At 48.8% G+C, this 14,745-nt stretch overlaps 6 protein-coding genes across 6 annotated transcripts; 4 read left to right on the top strand and 2 right to left on the bottom strand.

Annotated features, from left to right (window-relative positions):
* Positions 1–271: 271 nt before the first annotated feature.
* On the top strand, positions 272–4,194 carry EJ05DRAFT_499525 (uncharacterized protein; the record flags this gene model as incomplete). The annotated part of the gene is made up of 3 exons (XM_033746856.1): positions 272–362; positions 420–573; positions 660–4,194. 3 exons carry the CDS (start codon positions 272–274, stop codon positions 4,192–4,194), a joined length of 3,780 nt encoding a protein of 1,259 aa, XP_033601552.1.
* A 669-nt stretch (positions 4,195–4,863) lies between these two features.
* EJ05DRAFT_499524 (uncharacterized protein) lies at positions 4,864–5,276 on the top strand (the record flags this gene model as incomplete). The annotated part of the gene is made up of 2 exons (XM_033746855.1): positions 4,864–5,006; positions 5,066–5,276. 2 exons carry the CDS (start codon positions 4,864–4,866, stop codon positions 5,274–5,276), a joined length of 354 nt encoding a protein of 117 aa, XP_033601551.1.
* A 224-nt stretch (positions 5,277–5,500) lies between these two features.
* EJ05DRAFT_537451 (S-adenosyl-L-methionine-dependent methyltransferase) lies at positions 5,501–6,702 on the bottom strand. Its single transcript, XM_033749386.1, has 2 exons — positions 6,475–6,702; positions 5,501–6,392 (listed from the first exon to the last, which is right to left on the bottom strand). Exons 1-2 carry the CDS (start codon positions 6,562–6,564, stop codon positions 5,643–5,645), a joined length of 840 nt encoding a protein of 279 aa, XP_033601550.1. The 5' UTR covers positions 6,565–6,702; the 3' UTR covers positions 5,501–5,642.
* A 290-nt stretch (positions 6,703–6,992) lies between these two features.
* On the bottom strand, positions 6,993–9,034 carry EJ05DRAFT_332647 (MFS general substrate transporter). Its single transcript, XM_033740859.1, has 7 exons — positions 8,870–9,034; positions 8,740–8,822; positions 8,471–8,689; positions 8,020–8,422; positions 7,839–7,969; positions 7,347–7,786; positions 6,993–7,286 (listed from the first exon to the last, which is right to left on the bottom strand). The coding sequence occupies exons 1-7, from the start codon at positions 8,963–8,965 to the stop codon at positions 7,150–7,152; spliced, it is 1,509 nt and encodes a 502-aa protein (XP_033601549.1). The 5' UTR covers positions 8,966–9,034; the 3' UTR covers positions 6,993–7,149.
* A 1,224-nt stretch (positions 9,035–10,258) lies between these two features.
* EJ05DRAFT_332792 (uncharacterized protein) lies at positions 10,259–12,047 on the top strand. Its single transcript, XM_033740860.1, has 3 exons — positions 10,259–10,638; positions 10,794–11,862; positions 11,912–12,047. Exons 1-3 carry the CDS (start codon positions 10,468–10,470, stop codon positions 11,938–11,940), a joined length of 1,269 nt encoding a protein of 422 aa, XP_033601548.1. The 5' UTR covers positions 10,259–10,467; the 3' UTR covers positions 11,941–12,047.
* On the top strand, positions 12,048–14,423 carry EJ05DRAFT_527240 (uncharacterized protein; the record flags this gene model as incomplete). Its single annotated transcript, XM_033748887.1, has 6 exons — positions 12,048–12,377; positions 12,459–12,921; positions 12,987–13,095; positions 13,143–13,267; positions 13,321–13,519; positions 13,570–14,423. Exons 1-6 carry the CDS (start codon positions 12,319–12,321, stop codon positions 14,421–14,423), a joined length of 1,809 nt encoding a protein of 602 aa, XP_033601547.1. The 5' UTR covers positions 12,048–12,318.
* Between the last annotated feature and the right edge of the window lie 322 nt (positions 14,424–14,745).

The following is a 14,745-nucleotide window of genomic DNA, read 5'->3' as shown; positions in this document are numbered from 1 at the left end:
ACCTCTACCTGCGGAACTTGTAGATTCTTACACAACGCAAAGCTCCAGTGATACTACTTTCGGTTTCTCAGGGTCGCTACGACGCCTCCAAGCGTTCTCGAATAAGTCCATTTGCATCGCCGATCTACGCGCTTGGGCCCGCTATGGTCATCCCAGCCTTCGGATACACGGTCGCGTCAACACTTCAAACCACGTCCGTGGCCCTTTTCTAGAGCAACACCACTTCTCTGCAAAGCCCGTCTGCTGTGACAGGGCTTGCGCTTTGCTCATCATGTCCTCAGCGGGCTCCTCACCCGTGGCGATGCATAATGTCGCGGGTCCAGATGAAGATGATCCCGAAATACCCAGACGACTGATGCAAGGTTTGACAGTCCGGACCTACAATGAGTTTGACTTGTGCTGATTGCTTATTTGCGTAGTCAAAGTCAACTACTCGTTTGACGAGAACAATAACATCAATTGTCTTGCTCGATTACCACATCCAATGAATATACCGACAGTCCAAATGGATGATCTAGTTCATGTTGGTCTGATTGAGCTTAGAACTTGTATTCAAGCCATTATGCAGCGCAGGTATGATGGTTCTATCTCACATACGGTATCGATCTTAACAAAAACATAATTGGAATGTTGCTAATCATATTTTCTTTCTCCTTCAGCCCGGAGCTAGTCGGAAAACTCAACAGCCACGACTACACAGTGTACGCATACGATTACTCTGAGCTCGATACACCTCTTGTTGGGCAAGGAATGCTATCATGGGTACTCGCAGCTATATCACCAAATTCAAATGCACCGGCACATGAGTCAAAAACGATGGTTACGGGCCGTGTCTGCAAGACGGCCATGGCAGCCTTCACGAAGGGCCCTCGTGAGACACTGGACGTCAAACTGAAGCTGGTGCCGGTCCCTGCACTGGTACAAAAGGAATATGTGGACAACATGGAAACGTACCGTAGTTTGAGCCAGGTTCATTTGGGCAAATATGACACCAGCTCGCTACCTATGTTCATGAGAGAGACCTCTGGTGGCGATGTCAGTCAACAATTTATACGCGGATCTTCGCCACTACCGCAAACTCGGCCAGCTTCGCAAAGGGATAACTCGAGAGACATAGAATCGGTCCATCAACTCCTTCGCCAGAATTCATTCTCCGATGGCCCAAGTCCTTTCCAGCAAGATTCGTATACGCCAAACCAATTTACCAGCCAAACGAGCCGTGGACCGAGCCCAGCCCCAAGCTATCACTCATCATCTACTTTTCAGCAAGGCTTGGATGCCATGTCAAGACCAGACTCCCGCGGCTCGAATCGAAGTGAACGTCCAGCTCAAGGCAGGATGGACTCTTTCGAATCAGCTACCATGTCCGACGCACAAGATGAGCCACCTGTGAAGAAACGTGTACACACGACAAAAGTAAAATCACGAAGTAAATCTGCGTTCGGAGTGAATTCAGACTCTCTTCTACAGACGGCCAGTACCGCTAACTCAGTTCGAGTGTATCGCCCGACTCCTCTAGGTGCCGGGCAGCCGGTCCATCAGTCTGTAGAACCTCCCCCGAGAGTACCAACACCAAGACCCGGGAACATACCTGAGCCTGTACGGCGGCGCTTGTCTAATGGTACTAGTTTGCTCCGTCAAGCTAGTTTCGCATCATCAAATCGAGAGGGTTCCGAAATTGGCACTGATGGACCGGATGATGCAGGGAGCATTATTTCAGAGACACCAATGGACTTTCCTTCATCTCCACCTGAGATCCGGTATGACAACGACACTCCGCCTCCGTCAAGTCCACAGCTTCCAGCAAAACCTTGCCCCGTTGACTCAGGTTTCGTAAGCGATTGCAATGTGGACTCAGAAGGCCCGGTCAAAGTAGTAAAACCTTTGTATCATCAGCATGTGACGAACATTCTAGACGAAACTAAAGATCCGAGCGTGCCAATAGCTCGGCCATGGCCTCCTGTTGAGTACCGAAATCAACATCAGCCATGGATGGCTGTAATGCCTGGCCCAGCGTCAGCATTACCGACTACAATGAGGTACACACAGAACCTGAATCGACCTCGGCAGAACCCCATGGGCCGACCTGCACCCCCTAAAGCACCTTCTAAAGCATCATCTAAAGGCCCTGCAACCGTACCGTCCGTGGTTCCACAGCCTCAGAAGCCCGGAACCTACACTTCACCTTATGCGCAGCTACCACCACAGTCCACTCCGAGTTCGGATCAGCGAGCTACTGATTCAAAGCATTCCATAAGTGAAAACGGCTCTGTAGCATCCGGCTTAGCCGAGCCTACAGTTCCGTCTCAGAATGCACGGAAATCTACCATATCTCAAGGTTCCGACGCCGGCTCGATTTCCTCAGCCAAACCGGCCCAGTCTAAATCAACTGCGAAGTCACTTCGCAGTCTAGGGGCGACTCGCAAGAAAATCCTTGGAAAGCACCTCGAGGAATGTCTAGCAACGGGTGAAGTGCCAAGGTATTGCGGCAATTGCGGGGAAATACAAACGAGTACCTGGCGTAGAGCGTACACTGCTGTCTATCAAGGCACACCAAATAATGTAACGCTGACCAAGAACTTTTTCGAAGAAGGTGGCGTCGTGGGCGTCGAAGTTATCCTGAAAGAAGATCCCACCGCTCCTTCCACCGAATATAGAGTCTATAAGAAAAGGCCCACTCAGTTCGAGATGGACCAAGGACACGTAGAGTTGGTATCCCTCTGCAATCCCTGTGGACTATGGTTTGATAAGTATGGTAATATGCGACCACCAGAACGGTGGGTTGATCAGCGGACCAAGAAGCCGAAATCCAAAGCTCCATCCAAACCTCGACCAAGAAAATTGCAATCAAAAGACAATCAGTCTGGCCTGACTTTCGAGCTGTCCCAGGAGCCGCAGCCGGCCTTGCACACTGGCAATAATGTGACAGAAGATATATGCCCAACCATGCCAGAACCGCCTGCAGAATTGATTCAAAAACGGCCTCGAGCAGCGAGTATAGGGACAGAAAGATCTGAAAAGCTCCAACGCACACAATGGGCGGGAGACGTCGCTGCAGCTGCTTTGCAGAGAGCCATCCAATCGAGCCCGGCGAGACACATCGGCTCACAACAAAGCCCTATCGTACTCGAGTCTGACCTGACTCCCAAGCCAGTCCGTCGGAGTTTGTTTCCTTCACCGCGCAAGATGGGCGAGTTTAAGGCACTCGGCGATGGTGTATCGCCGCAAAAGTTTGCTTCACCTACCTCTGTTTATGCTACAGATGCTCCTACCACTGTTGCTCCTACCCCTTCAGAATCTGATATTGCGGACAGCGATAAAGAGAATTGCGCACCGGCGAACAATGATGACGGCCTGGGCGATCTATTCGGAGATGGTGACAACTTTTCGGACATTTTCAAGACGCCCAAAAGCCAACCACGGGTTCGATCAGCAGTATCTTCAGCTTCCAAAAACTGGACACCTACCACGCCGTCGCGTCGCTCTCGCAATCCACTCACTCATCTTAGTCCTAAGGCGCCGGCTTCCAATTCCAAAATCGCCGCTCTAGACTTGCAGCTTGCGACACCATCGCGGCGGAGCGTACGCAGAGGAAGCATATGCATGAGCGACAACATTAATGCCATTCTCACTGATATAAGGTCAACGCCATCCCGAAACAATGACTTGTGGTATTTCACCGATCCAGAGCATCCGACGACCGGCCTGTCAGAAGACTTGTTCGCTGATTACATGGAGAGTGACTGGCCCGCCAACATGGACACTGATGCTGCATTCAGTTCTGATATGCTCATGCCGAGCAGTGATGGGCCAGAATACTTCAAACTGTACGAGGACTTCCATGGAGGCGATTCTGCGATCACATGGAGTTTAGATCACACTTTCATAATGGACAATCAAGAAAGCACGGGTCGTAGTGTTGTTCATGTTGAAACAGACGACAAGGAGAGAGTACCCCCCGTGGCAAATACGGATGTATCACAATGCGAGAACGTCAGCAGTAAAAAGGTGCATGTAGCACAAGATTTTGATGCTTTGCTTGAGAGCATGGGTCGAGGTGAGGATACAGAGCTGCATAGTCATCATTTGCCACAAGAGAGTGTGAAGCAGATCGAGGCGGATGGCATGGATACTGGGGGGAGGGAGGAGGAGCCAGTTCATCTCATCGATAATGCTGGGACTTTTGTTTCTTGAGACACAGGTTTGCGACACGTGATGAGCAGATATACAAAATAATTGCAAAGCATTGCATGGCGGGGTACGGCGCAAAGTTCAATTTCCTACGTAGCATCACGTTCGGCGAGCTTATGATTGCACGTGTAAGTATATGCATAGATAGCATGGCGCTGCATAATGATCTTGCGGCTTCTGTGGAAGCCTGGCATAGGTCTGGCATGGTAGGCTCCGAGCAGAGTCTGTCGAGGAGGTCAGCATCTTGAAGCATGGTTCAGGCGTTACCACGGGATGTTACTGTCCTGGCAAACATCATCGAATTCGAATTCGACTTCCTTTCCAAGATTCATAACTCTTCTGAGGCTGACATGAATTGCTTGCTTTCCAGACCTCTTCAAACCCGCTTCTGAATACAATCTCGGGTGTAGATACTAAGATCAATATCTGTGTGTAAGGGGACACAGGCGAGTACGGACTTCGTCCTCTGAGAGAAGTGTCGTGGAAGCAGCATAGGTAGGCGAGAGCAGGACCGAAAGATTATTGCCAAACATGCCTTGAAAGGTGTCTCCCCGACTTGCATCGCCACAATGTAGCTCATTTGGGCGCGTGAGTGACTCGAAATCACAAACCGCAGTGCTAATATCTTTCGACGTCAAACCGTACAAGATAACAATGATCGACTGTATCGCCATGAAGCGAGTACAAGTCATCGACAATGAAGACGCCCGCTACGCACCTCTTATTGAGAAAGGTTTGGTCAAAGAAAACCACAGCTGGCTTAGTCCTGAAGCTATCTCACACGATAAGCTGAGCATACCGGCTGATGTGTCTTCGTTTGGAGCGATAGTAAGGGGAGTCCCGTGCAATAGGGGTTACTAGCTGACACCGGCAGTGCATATACACTAGGCATGTGCGATGATGAGATTCACATCAACGTTTCTCATGGTATGCCCCTTAGTATCATGTGCCTTGAGCGCAATGTATCGTATTGCAGAAAGGAAGAGAATCTCGAAACGCTTACTGTATACGCTGAACTCTTGATAGGAACGAGATCTTGCATGCCCTTTGACAGGAAGAAATCACTTGAAGTATCCGAAAAATGACCAGATATTCATAATGAGGCCTTCATAGAGTCGGCGTTAAAGATGATGAGACTAGGTTCACACGAGTGCATCATTGCAAATGAAGCATGGACACATCCGTGGTTTCTGGAATAAGACATGGCTGCTGTCATGGGTCTTCTTAAACCATTCAGAATCTGTGTACGATATTTAGTCCACTTCATGGATTTAACAGTAGCCAAGTCAGGGATGAATTTCTGTCTCTGCAGGATCAGACAACTCAGCTTCGAGGATAAACCTGGTTACAGACCATCGACAATGTTGATTTGTGCCTAGAGATTACCGTTCTATCTATCATAGGCTCCCCACATGATTACTTGTAGCAGGAAGATTGAAGATGGTGTGCGTCTATGCCACAACCCCCTTACAAGTAGTAATCTCTATTCCATCTTCCATCCCGCTGGGCTCAAAGCTCTTCAGGAACTCACTGCTGTATACTAGATCGGCTCTTCCAAAGCCCCTCTCTGCCTCCCACTCACTGCCTGGATCTATACCCAGCAACCTCTTCTTCTCATCAACACAGGCCCGTACCCACTCCACATACCGTGGATTTCCTGGCAATATCATATTATCCGCCACCAACACCGTACCCGCGCCCACCATTCCTAGACTCTCCATACGTTTCAAGTCTGCCGTGTAGCTCGGCTTATGATGATCGAAAAACGCCATCCCAATTCTACCTTCTATCAGTTTCTCGTCAGCAAGTCGCTGTACGCCTTCGGCCCCTGTACCAATGAGCACTCGTACGTGATCTCGCAGTCCAGCCAGATCTATCAACATGGTCGCAACAGCTGCGAACAACGGGGTTTTCTCCACGCTGTAGTACATGCTTCCCCCGGCGCGCCTCATTGCGTCACCGAAGAGGATTGCAGAGTACCCAACGTAGCCTCCTAGCTCCACTACCGTGGACGGCCGGTGGTGGGCGATCAGAGAGGTTACGATGGCGCCTTTAGTCTCGCCGATGTTTATCAGGCCTGTTTGCGTGCGGGCGAAGGAGTCAATTGCAGAGAGCACTGCGGCAGGGTTGCCGCGCAGCGTGGGTAGGGAGGAGTGTGTGAAGATGTAGTCGAGGAGGGCGATTTCACGGCCATCAGCGGTCTAATTCACATATTAGCATGAGATTTCCCTATCACTGAAAGGCAAAGAGATGGTCCAGGGAGCAGAACGGAGAAGCACATACGAATTTGCCATTGATCTCCCATGGGAGATAGGCTTTTGACTTGTCAAAGACGGTGGTGGTGGTGGTGGTTGTTTCGTGTGTAGCTGACATGATCACGCTGAATGGCCTATCGTATCTCAAAACACGGTGTTCGATGTTATTTCTGCAGCTTGATGATCGATCATCGTGTCACGTGCAACGAACATAGTTTCAAATACAGCTGCATCATGATGCGTCCGAAGTCGCAACAGCTTCATGATCTTCAGAAGCGCCATGTCCACTGGCTGGCACAGCCAGGATCCATGGAGCGGGGTACATATACCGCGGCCGTGTTGGGATGTGCGGCCAATTAATCCTTGTTACATATACCTGCATATGGCTGCATTATCTCGGTCCCAGTTCCAGCCTTTGTTAGCTATGGGAAAATGACGCATTATGCATGGCACAAATGCATCATGCACCATCTCTTCTGGCTCATACGAACCTGGCTCCGTCATATTGACAATTTCGATGTTTGGAACCTGTACAGATATAATTTGCCGCCACATTGATACAAATACTATACATTACATACTACATACATCTGGTAATTGTGCCAGTTACAGAATCTTCTCAAGCCCCCATACATACATACATTGTAACTCCAACATCGTGAAATGCTCTGTACACTCTAAACTTTGCCTTCTATTTTAAAGTCTATATATCGTCATCCTCCTCACTAGCAATTGTACGGTAGTCTCTGTTAGAACGTCTCTTCCCTTCTGTCTTTGACGACGTCTCTTGCATTAAGAAAGTGGCTAGAAGAGAGAGCATGCCACAGATAAATGCAAAAACTTAATGTAGTCAGTGAAAATTTCTTAGAAGAGTCGCCGAGGTTGTCAGTGTGAACTTACGCCAAACGGAAATCATGCTATCGATATAGGCGCGCTGGACAAGCAGTTGAACCTTTCCAGGCAATCGATTGATCTCATCAAAGTTCCTTACAACACTCTGGATGATTGCAGTAGCATTATCAAAGCCACTGAGTGATGCATACAAGTTCTTCTTGACTATCGACACGATTATGAGGGAGGATATGCTAACTCCAAACAGACTACCAAGGTTGACGCTGAGGTAGAATCCAGATGTTGCTATCGCAATCTGAGATGGCTCCAGGCGAAAGGTCAAGCCGATAAATGCAGCAGATAGAGAAACGCCGAAGCCGAGTCCAACGGGAAATCCATAGAGCGTCTCGGCCCAGTCAGTGTTGCCCTGCCATCGAATATAGATGGCAAACAAAGAAATATTGGACATGACAACTGAGACGAATATGAGCCGCTTGTACTTTCCAGTTCTGCAAGCTGTCAGGACGTGGTTATTATAGTGCCTTTATTGACTATACGTACCGCTTTATTACGAATCCACTGATGAGTCCACCTACGATCGTCCCAACCGTGACTATGGCGAGACGGAGGGCAACTCTGGTCGTGCTGTCTCCTACCGTCACCCTGAAGTACAGAGGCATGGATGTGTATAGCTATGAGCCGATTAGTTTGTTCAAAATATTGGAAACATTCAGAAACTTACAGCGACTTGTGCTGCCGTCTGCATGAATTGGATCATGTACGCAGCGAAAACATTCCGCTTGATCAGCAGTCGAAGTGGCAATACGGGTTCATGGGCGATGAAACCCTCGCAGACTGCAAAAGCGACCAAGAAAACGAGCCATATCACCATTGAAACGATCGCAAGCGTGTTCTGTGCCAGATTGAGATCTTTCGAGATCTCGTCAAGAAAGAGCACAAGCCCAATGTTTGCAATGCCTAGGGTTATAGATCCACCAAAGTCGATTCGCTTAAGCTTCTTGGTCCAGCTCGAGCGGTCCTCATCAGCGTAGTTTTCGATCTTCTTCGCAGCGTTTGGGATCTCCATCTTCCACCAAACAAAGATGATAGTGAGCAGTACGATCGGGGTCTGATAGAGGAAAGCCCTGCCTTGGTCAGTGGTGTGAACGAGCGTCAAGTCTATCTAGACAAACCATCGCCAGTTGCTCCTGTCGGCAATAAGACCTCCAATCGGGGGTCCGAGGGCTCGACCTGCCATATTTAGTGCGTATACATAGCTACGCCAAACAGCCACCTCTTGCATAGGAACCAGATCTACAATGAGCGTAGAGATGAGGACAGAGATGCCACTATTGCCAACGCCCGCAATAGCGCGCCCTATCAGGACTCCCGTAAATGATACACCACTTCCACTATGTATGACATGTGAGAAGAATCGCGCTTCAGAATGGATTTTACGTACGCGAGTATGGCGCCTATAAGGTAGCAAACATAGGCCAGGAGAAGAGGACCTTTGCGGCCATAGATATCAGAAAGCTTCCCATACTATTGACTATCAGTCAAGGGTCCAGGTAGTTTCTTGGTCTGCATACCATGGGCTGTGCAACAATGAGGCCTATGATGTAGCTATTGATGATCCAGCTGGCTTGGTCCATCTTGTCGTATTCAGAGGCGACTGAACGGAACATGGCCAGTAGAATTGATGTATCAGAGTTGCATAGATAAACACCTGGCCGATCAGTGAAGCTCTAGGAATGGAGAACTGTACATACTCAACAGCAACACTAAGTTCTTCTTCAACTGAGTGCGGTAGTCCAGGGACTCGACCACACTGGTACTAGAATCATGGCGGTGACCTTTGATAGCACCTTGCTTATGTTCTTCGTTGACTGTGCTTGCATACGTAGGAGTATGCTGCCCGCTTCCAGACGTGCTGCTGCTTGATGATTGTAGGAGGTTTGTTCTTTCACATCCTATCTCGCTTCTATGTGACTGATCCAACGACATAGTGCAGCTCACAGGGATCTCCAGGCGGCGGTCCGTAGCAACCTTGTTGCTTGTGACTTCACGGTAGACACTAGCCCGAGAATGTGAACGCGAACATATGTAAAGTTTGAGGGAGACAGTAAAAGTATTGACGTCGGCCAATGTTGACTCTCAAGCCCGGGTGTACGATTATCGCTAATCTCTCCGACAAGGAGTTGTGGATCTGATCTTACAGCAAACTCCGATCGGCTGATCCCTGCCGTTCCTAAAAGCCTACACGGCTCTAAACGCGATCCCCACCTCTTGCCGCGCCTTGTCAGCTCAGCCAGCCACCGGATGAGCTGTCCAAAGAATGGCCCGAGCCTCAGCTGCGGTCTGCCGCTAGTGTATATGTAGCCGTGTGTGTCGGTACCTATCAGCTTTTCAACACAGTTGCGTGCTCAGTCACCTTGCGTTAGGGCAATACGCAGTTTAGGTAAGTCGGTTACTTTAGTCTGGCCTTGGAAGAGATATCTCCAGAAATGGTAATTAGAACACGTCATGAGTGATACGGCAGATTATGCTTTCTGTCGCTCGAATGGGCTCATGCAAGTGGAGCGTGCGCACGGTGACAAAGCTTGGACCGAGATAACATATTACCAGCACCCGCCGCTAGTGCGCATCATGATGACCGTTATAGGCACCTTTCGTCCTTGTTATCCTCGATCGATGATAGACGAGTTGGGATTAGTAGGGCTCGGTACTTGGTTATCAGTAATTGATAGGAGAATCACTATTCCTACATGACATCAGTCATACATACTGAGAAAAGGGCACGAATAAGTAACCTTCTCACGTGACCTAACGAGTGGTTCTTAATCGCAAACCTAATACATCTTTCATAAGAGTAGGAATGGGGACTGAGTGAGATCAGCATAGAAGATGCGATACTCTTCCTTCTGTAATACTGTTTGCGTAATATGGAAATAATGTGGAAAATTGCGAAAGTGACATAGTGAACACAGTATATTCTATGCTAAATCAGTGCTTGTTGATACTGAGACCTCTTCATAAATAATTCATAACTGCTTACTAAAGTACCATTTAGAGAACTATATGGTATTAATGCCAGATACTGCTCTGATGGCGCTTTGTTGAGCCGCATATTAGGTCCGAATCTCACTAGGAGCTGTACCCTGCGCTGTTTGAAGAGACCGACACAAGGATGGCTAAGGAGTTCTACATTAGCCGAATGGATTCAAAGGTCGCAGACACGATCGCTGCTGTGCAGCTTGCATTGGACAAACGGCTCGTTAAGTCCGTCAGAACGCAACGAAAAGTGATTTGTGTTCCGGGATGTCGAGATGAGATTATAGCTGGTAACATTAGTATTAAAGTCTGTATATCTTTTTGACTTGACATGCCATTCTTGTATAAACCACAACCTTTCTTCACCTACAGTATAACATCGCGATCATGTTATCAGAGAAGGACCCGTCTAGCAAGGCTAATTTCAGCAATGTTTTCATTACTGATAATCGAGGGCGACAGAGTCTGAAGCACGAATATCGATATGAAGATTGCTCTTCATCTCCTAGTTCTATCAACTCGAGGAGTCTTTCAATTGAAGGCACCTACCGAATCGTCGATATTCGACAAGAAGACGCACCACTGACCAACCTGCGCACACAGACTTTGGAGGGTCTGAGACAGCCACGGAACCAAAAGTACCTACCGTCTCTGCTCTTGTGGGGAGATGAAGGTCAGCAGCTGTACGATGAAATCGTAAGGTCAAAGCACTATTACCCGTACAGGGTTGAAAGTGAGCTCTTGAAACTGAAGGTCGGCGATATTGCGCGGAAGATAGCGAGCACAGGCAGCGATGTCCTTCTGGAGCTTGGGGCTGGCAACATGGAGAAGACTGGCCTCATACTGCGCCATCTTGATGCACTAGATACACCTTTGACATACTACGCCCTCGATGTCGACCATACAGCTCTCGAATACGCTCTCAAGTCTTTACAAGACAGCTTGAAGCTCCGTAATATCAACCTTTGTGCCCTTCAAGGCACCTATGAGGATGCTGCGAAATGGCTAGCGACATCTGAGGAAGCACGAGGGAGAAAGAAGACGATCGCATGGTTAGGCAATAGTATTGCAAACCTCGAGCAAGGCGAGGCTGGTGACCTACTAGGTCGTTTCAGTGAAGCTCAAGGGGTTGAATGCCTCCAAGGATTCATCATTGGCATCGATGGATGTCAGGACGTGTCACGAATAAATAAAGCGTATGATATCCCGGGAGGTGCCACACGGCGGTGGGTTCGGTATGCATTGAAAGCCGGTAGACTTCAACTCGGGCCTGAAGCCGATGCCGTTCTCCATGACGACAATTGGCAGTGGGCAGCAGCCTGGAATCCCGGAAATCATCGCTATGAGAACTACCTTACCGCCAGGAAGACATTGACCGCGACCATCGACGGTACGATGGTCAAAATTGAAGAAGGAGAGCGTTTGCATACTCTGAGTAGCGGCAAATGGACGAGAAGCGACGTTGACCGAATGTGCTCGCCGCAAGGTCTCGTACTAGCCGACATATGGAGTAGTCCTGATGTTGGTTATGGCAAGTCTAAACATCCAACGACGGAATGCATAGCTGATGAATGTTGCAGGTATTTACTGGCTTCAGCCAGCCGAGTGATGGGTGGCTGTTGATGGCGGGAGCCTGACCTTCGGCGTGATTGGATGGATTATTGGCCAGATGGTGAGAATACCTAGCGGTAGGTGTAAAGGTGTTTCTCAATAAAAACCGCACCAGGATTCAGGCTAGTGATGTAGATCAAGCTGGAAACGAAAATCCATGCAATTTATGGCTCGTTTCTGCACATTCCGACCCCTGCTGTGCTGTCGTCGATATGTGTATCTACGGAGCGATATCGCAAGCTTGTGTCTCCGAGCTAACTCGAATGAGTAACTCGATCCATTTAGGAATTATTGTAACGCAACCAAAGCATCTGCTTCTTCAGACCTTGAGTCTCTACGACGGTGATATTCTGTGGGCAGTATCCCAGTCTCGAAAATGGGGAGCCTGAGTGCAAATTTTGTGGACGTTCTTATAGTGGGCGCCGGGCCAGCAGGGTGAGAGTCTATGAATTTCCTGTTTGACATACCCAGTATTGTGTTGACGGGTAGAATACCCTCACTGAATGCTCTAGACAGTTTGGCGTTGGCAAACTGGTTCCATAAAAGTAAAATACGAGTACTTTTGGTGGATAAACGAGCGCACCCAACTCTCTGTGGACAAGCAGAAGGTCTCAAGAGTACTACAGTCGAGATTTTCGAAAGCTTTGGCATTGGTTCGCAGATATGGGCCGAAGCGCATCGTTTGGAAGAGATTGCAATATGGGGACACAGCGAAGGCGTTCATGGAATTAGGAGAGAGCAAGTGATGCAAGATAAAGTTCAAGAGCTGGGGAAGCCGCGAGAGTGCATGTTGCAACAGTCTAGATGTGAACACCATATGGCGCACAACCTCTTACAGAGCAAAAATGTGACCCTTTTAAGGAATATCCGACCGAGCTCCATCAACATCGATAGCAAGGACATGCTGACTTCAGAAGCCTATCCGGTCTCGGTACAATTATCGAGGATGGAGATTGGCTCGGAGGATCATCAAATCAATGTGAGTTTTCTGGTACCCTTCTATTCACAGATTGATCAATGTAGGTCACCGATGAGTTCCGCCAGGTCGGCACGATACGTGCAAAGTACGTAGTAGGTTGTGATGGCGCCCGCAGCTGGATGCGAAAAGCACTTAATGTGAAGCTCGAAGGTGATCTGACGGATTCTGTCTTTGGTAAGAGAGTGCCCCGATTCATAGAATCTCGACCTCATGCGATCTAGGTGTCATGGACTTCATCCCAAAAACGAACTTTCCAGATATTCGAAAGGTATGTTATTTGCGAGCCTCGAATGGAACCATACTATTGGTACCTCGCTCCAATCGGGAAGTGCGTATGTATATACCGGTAAGTCGATGTTATAGGACCTACGCACCCGCAGCTAGCTGAGCCTTTCATAGGTGGAGAGTGGAAGTGAGCTGTCTGACCCAAAAGACATTACCCTGGACATCATCCTTGAGGCGGCGCGCAAGATTATTTCTCCCTACAATCTCGACATAGCCACTTGTTCCTGGTGGTCGGCGTATCGTGTGGGCCAGCGTGTGGGTGATCATTTTACAACCCATGATTCTCGGGCATTTCTCGCGGGCGATGCAGTCCGTACGTATGAATATAGAAAAGGTGGCTGCGACATTGGCTAATCCTTCTAGATACCCACTCTCCTAAGGCAGGACAGGGTATGAACACAAGCGTGCAGGACGTCAATAATCTTGGCTGGAAGCTCAGATTAGTTCTTGAGGGTAAGGCTGACCCGTGCATCCTGGACACGTACGAATCAGAGCGTCGCCCGGTGGCTCAGGACCTCATTGCGTTCGATCGTGGGTATCTCAAATTATTCTCAGCGTCATCGAACTCTTTCGACGATGAATTCGCCAAGGCTTCACGGTTCACTACTGGAATGTCCATAAGATATTCCCTATCCAATATCGTTCAAATGCCACGTGGCTTGGGAGATCTCGGCCCTAGTCTCTTGAAACTAGATCTCGTTCCAGGGAAACGACTCGCAGACGTTCAATTGGTCTTGCAAGTTGATGGTACAACAACGCGCATACACCAGCGGCTGCACGCGTCTGGCCAGTTTCGCATCTTGGTATTCGCTGGAGATATCTCTCAGCCTCCGCTCTTTGACCGTTTGCGAAAGGTTGGAACACAACTGGCTGACGACTCTTACCCACTGGGGGATCTTATCAAAGGTAGCGATCCAGCCCAGGTAGAGGTTCTTTTGATCCACTGTGCAGACCGAGACAAGGTTGAGCTACTCAGTCTGCCAGAAGTGTTTCGACCGTGGAATGAGGAATATGGGTACGACTACTGGCGCGTATTTGCAGATGTGGAAAGCGCGCACGAGGGGCATGGCCGTGCTTATGAAAGGCTAGAAGTCGATCGTCTTAAGGGCCGCATGGTTATCGTTCGTCCAGATGGATATATCGGGGTAGTGGCTGACGTCGATGATGTTGAGAGCGCACGCATGTACTTCGATAGGTTCATGCGTGTCGTAGTGTGAGAAGAATTTGATGCCTCAGGCTATAATTATCTTACCTATGTTATTCCTTAGTAAACGCTCCTGAATCTCTACTGACATTTCGCATATCATTGGCGCGCCCGGATCACTTCGTTATCGTCAAATACCGATCTTGTTACCTAGATTTACAGAAACTGCTAAATGCCAGCCGACGTCATGTGCACTAGACGAGCAATGCGGGGTCTTGATCCATACGCCAGGAGAAAGCTTCCGTTTCTTGCCGCATGAAAGGTATTGTGTATATATTGCTACAACGGAACACTAAAACGAAAGCCTACATCCGGAACATTGCCATGGGGGTCAA

This window comes from Pseudovirgaria hyperparasitica (genome assembly GCF_010093815.1).
Source record: "Pseudovirgaria hyperparasitica strain CBS 121739 unplaced genomic scaffold EJ05scaffold_6, whole genome shotgun sequence".
NCBI classification, from domain to species: domain Eukaryota; kingdom Fungi; phylum Ascomycota; class Dothideomycetes; order Acrospermales; family Acrospermaceae; genus Pseudovirgaria; species Pseudovirgaria hyperparasitica.
Note: the sequence above shows the minus strand (reverse complement) of the source record. Positions and strands in the feature narration are given on the sequence as shown.

Excerpts from the sequence above, each read along its gene's own strand:
- EJ05DRAFT_537451 (XM_033749386.1), bottom strand. The coding sequence starts at position 6,564 with ATGTCAGCTACACACGAAACAACCACCACCACCACCACCGTCTTTGAC. Across the intron at positions 6,393-6,474 it reads GGGAGATCAATGGCAAATTC|ACCGCTGATGGCCGTGAAAT; the intron begins GTATGTGCTTCT and ends TATGTGAATTAG.
- EJ05DRAFT_332647 (XM_033740859.1), bottom strand. The coding sequence starts at position 8,965 with ATGTTCCGTTCAGTCGCCTCTGAATACGACAAGATGGACCAAGCCAGC. Across the intron at positions 7,787-7,838 it reads AGTGGATTCGTAATAAAGCG|AACTGGAAAGTACAAGCGGC; the intron begins GTACGTATAGTC and ends GACAGCTTGCAG. Across the intron at positions 7,287-7,346 it reads TAGCATGATTTCCGTTTGGC|TTTTTGCATTTATCTGTGGC; the intron begins GTAAGTTCACAC and ends GACTACATTAAG.
- EJ05DRAFT_332792 (XM_033740860.1), top strand. The coding sequence starts at position 10,468 with ATGGCTAAGGAGTTCTACATTAGCCGAATGGATTCAAAGGTCGCAGAC. Across the intron at positions 10,639-10,793 it reads CTGGTAACATTAGTATTAAA|AGTCTGAAGCACGAATATCG; the intron begins GTCTGTATATCT and ends CGAGGGCGACAG. Across the intron at positions 11,863-11,911 it reads TAGTCCTGATGTTGGTTATG|GTATTTACTGGCTTCAGCCA; the intron begins GCAAGTCTAAAC and ends TGAATGTTGCAG.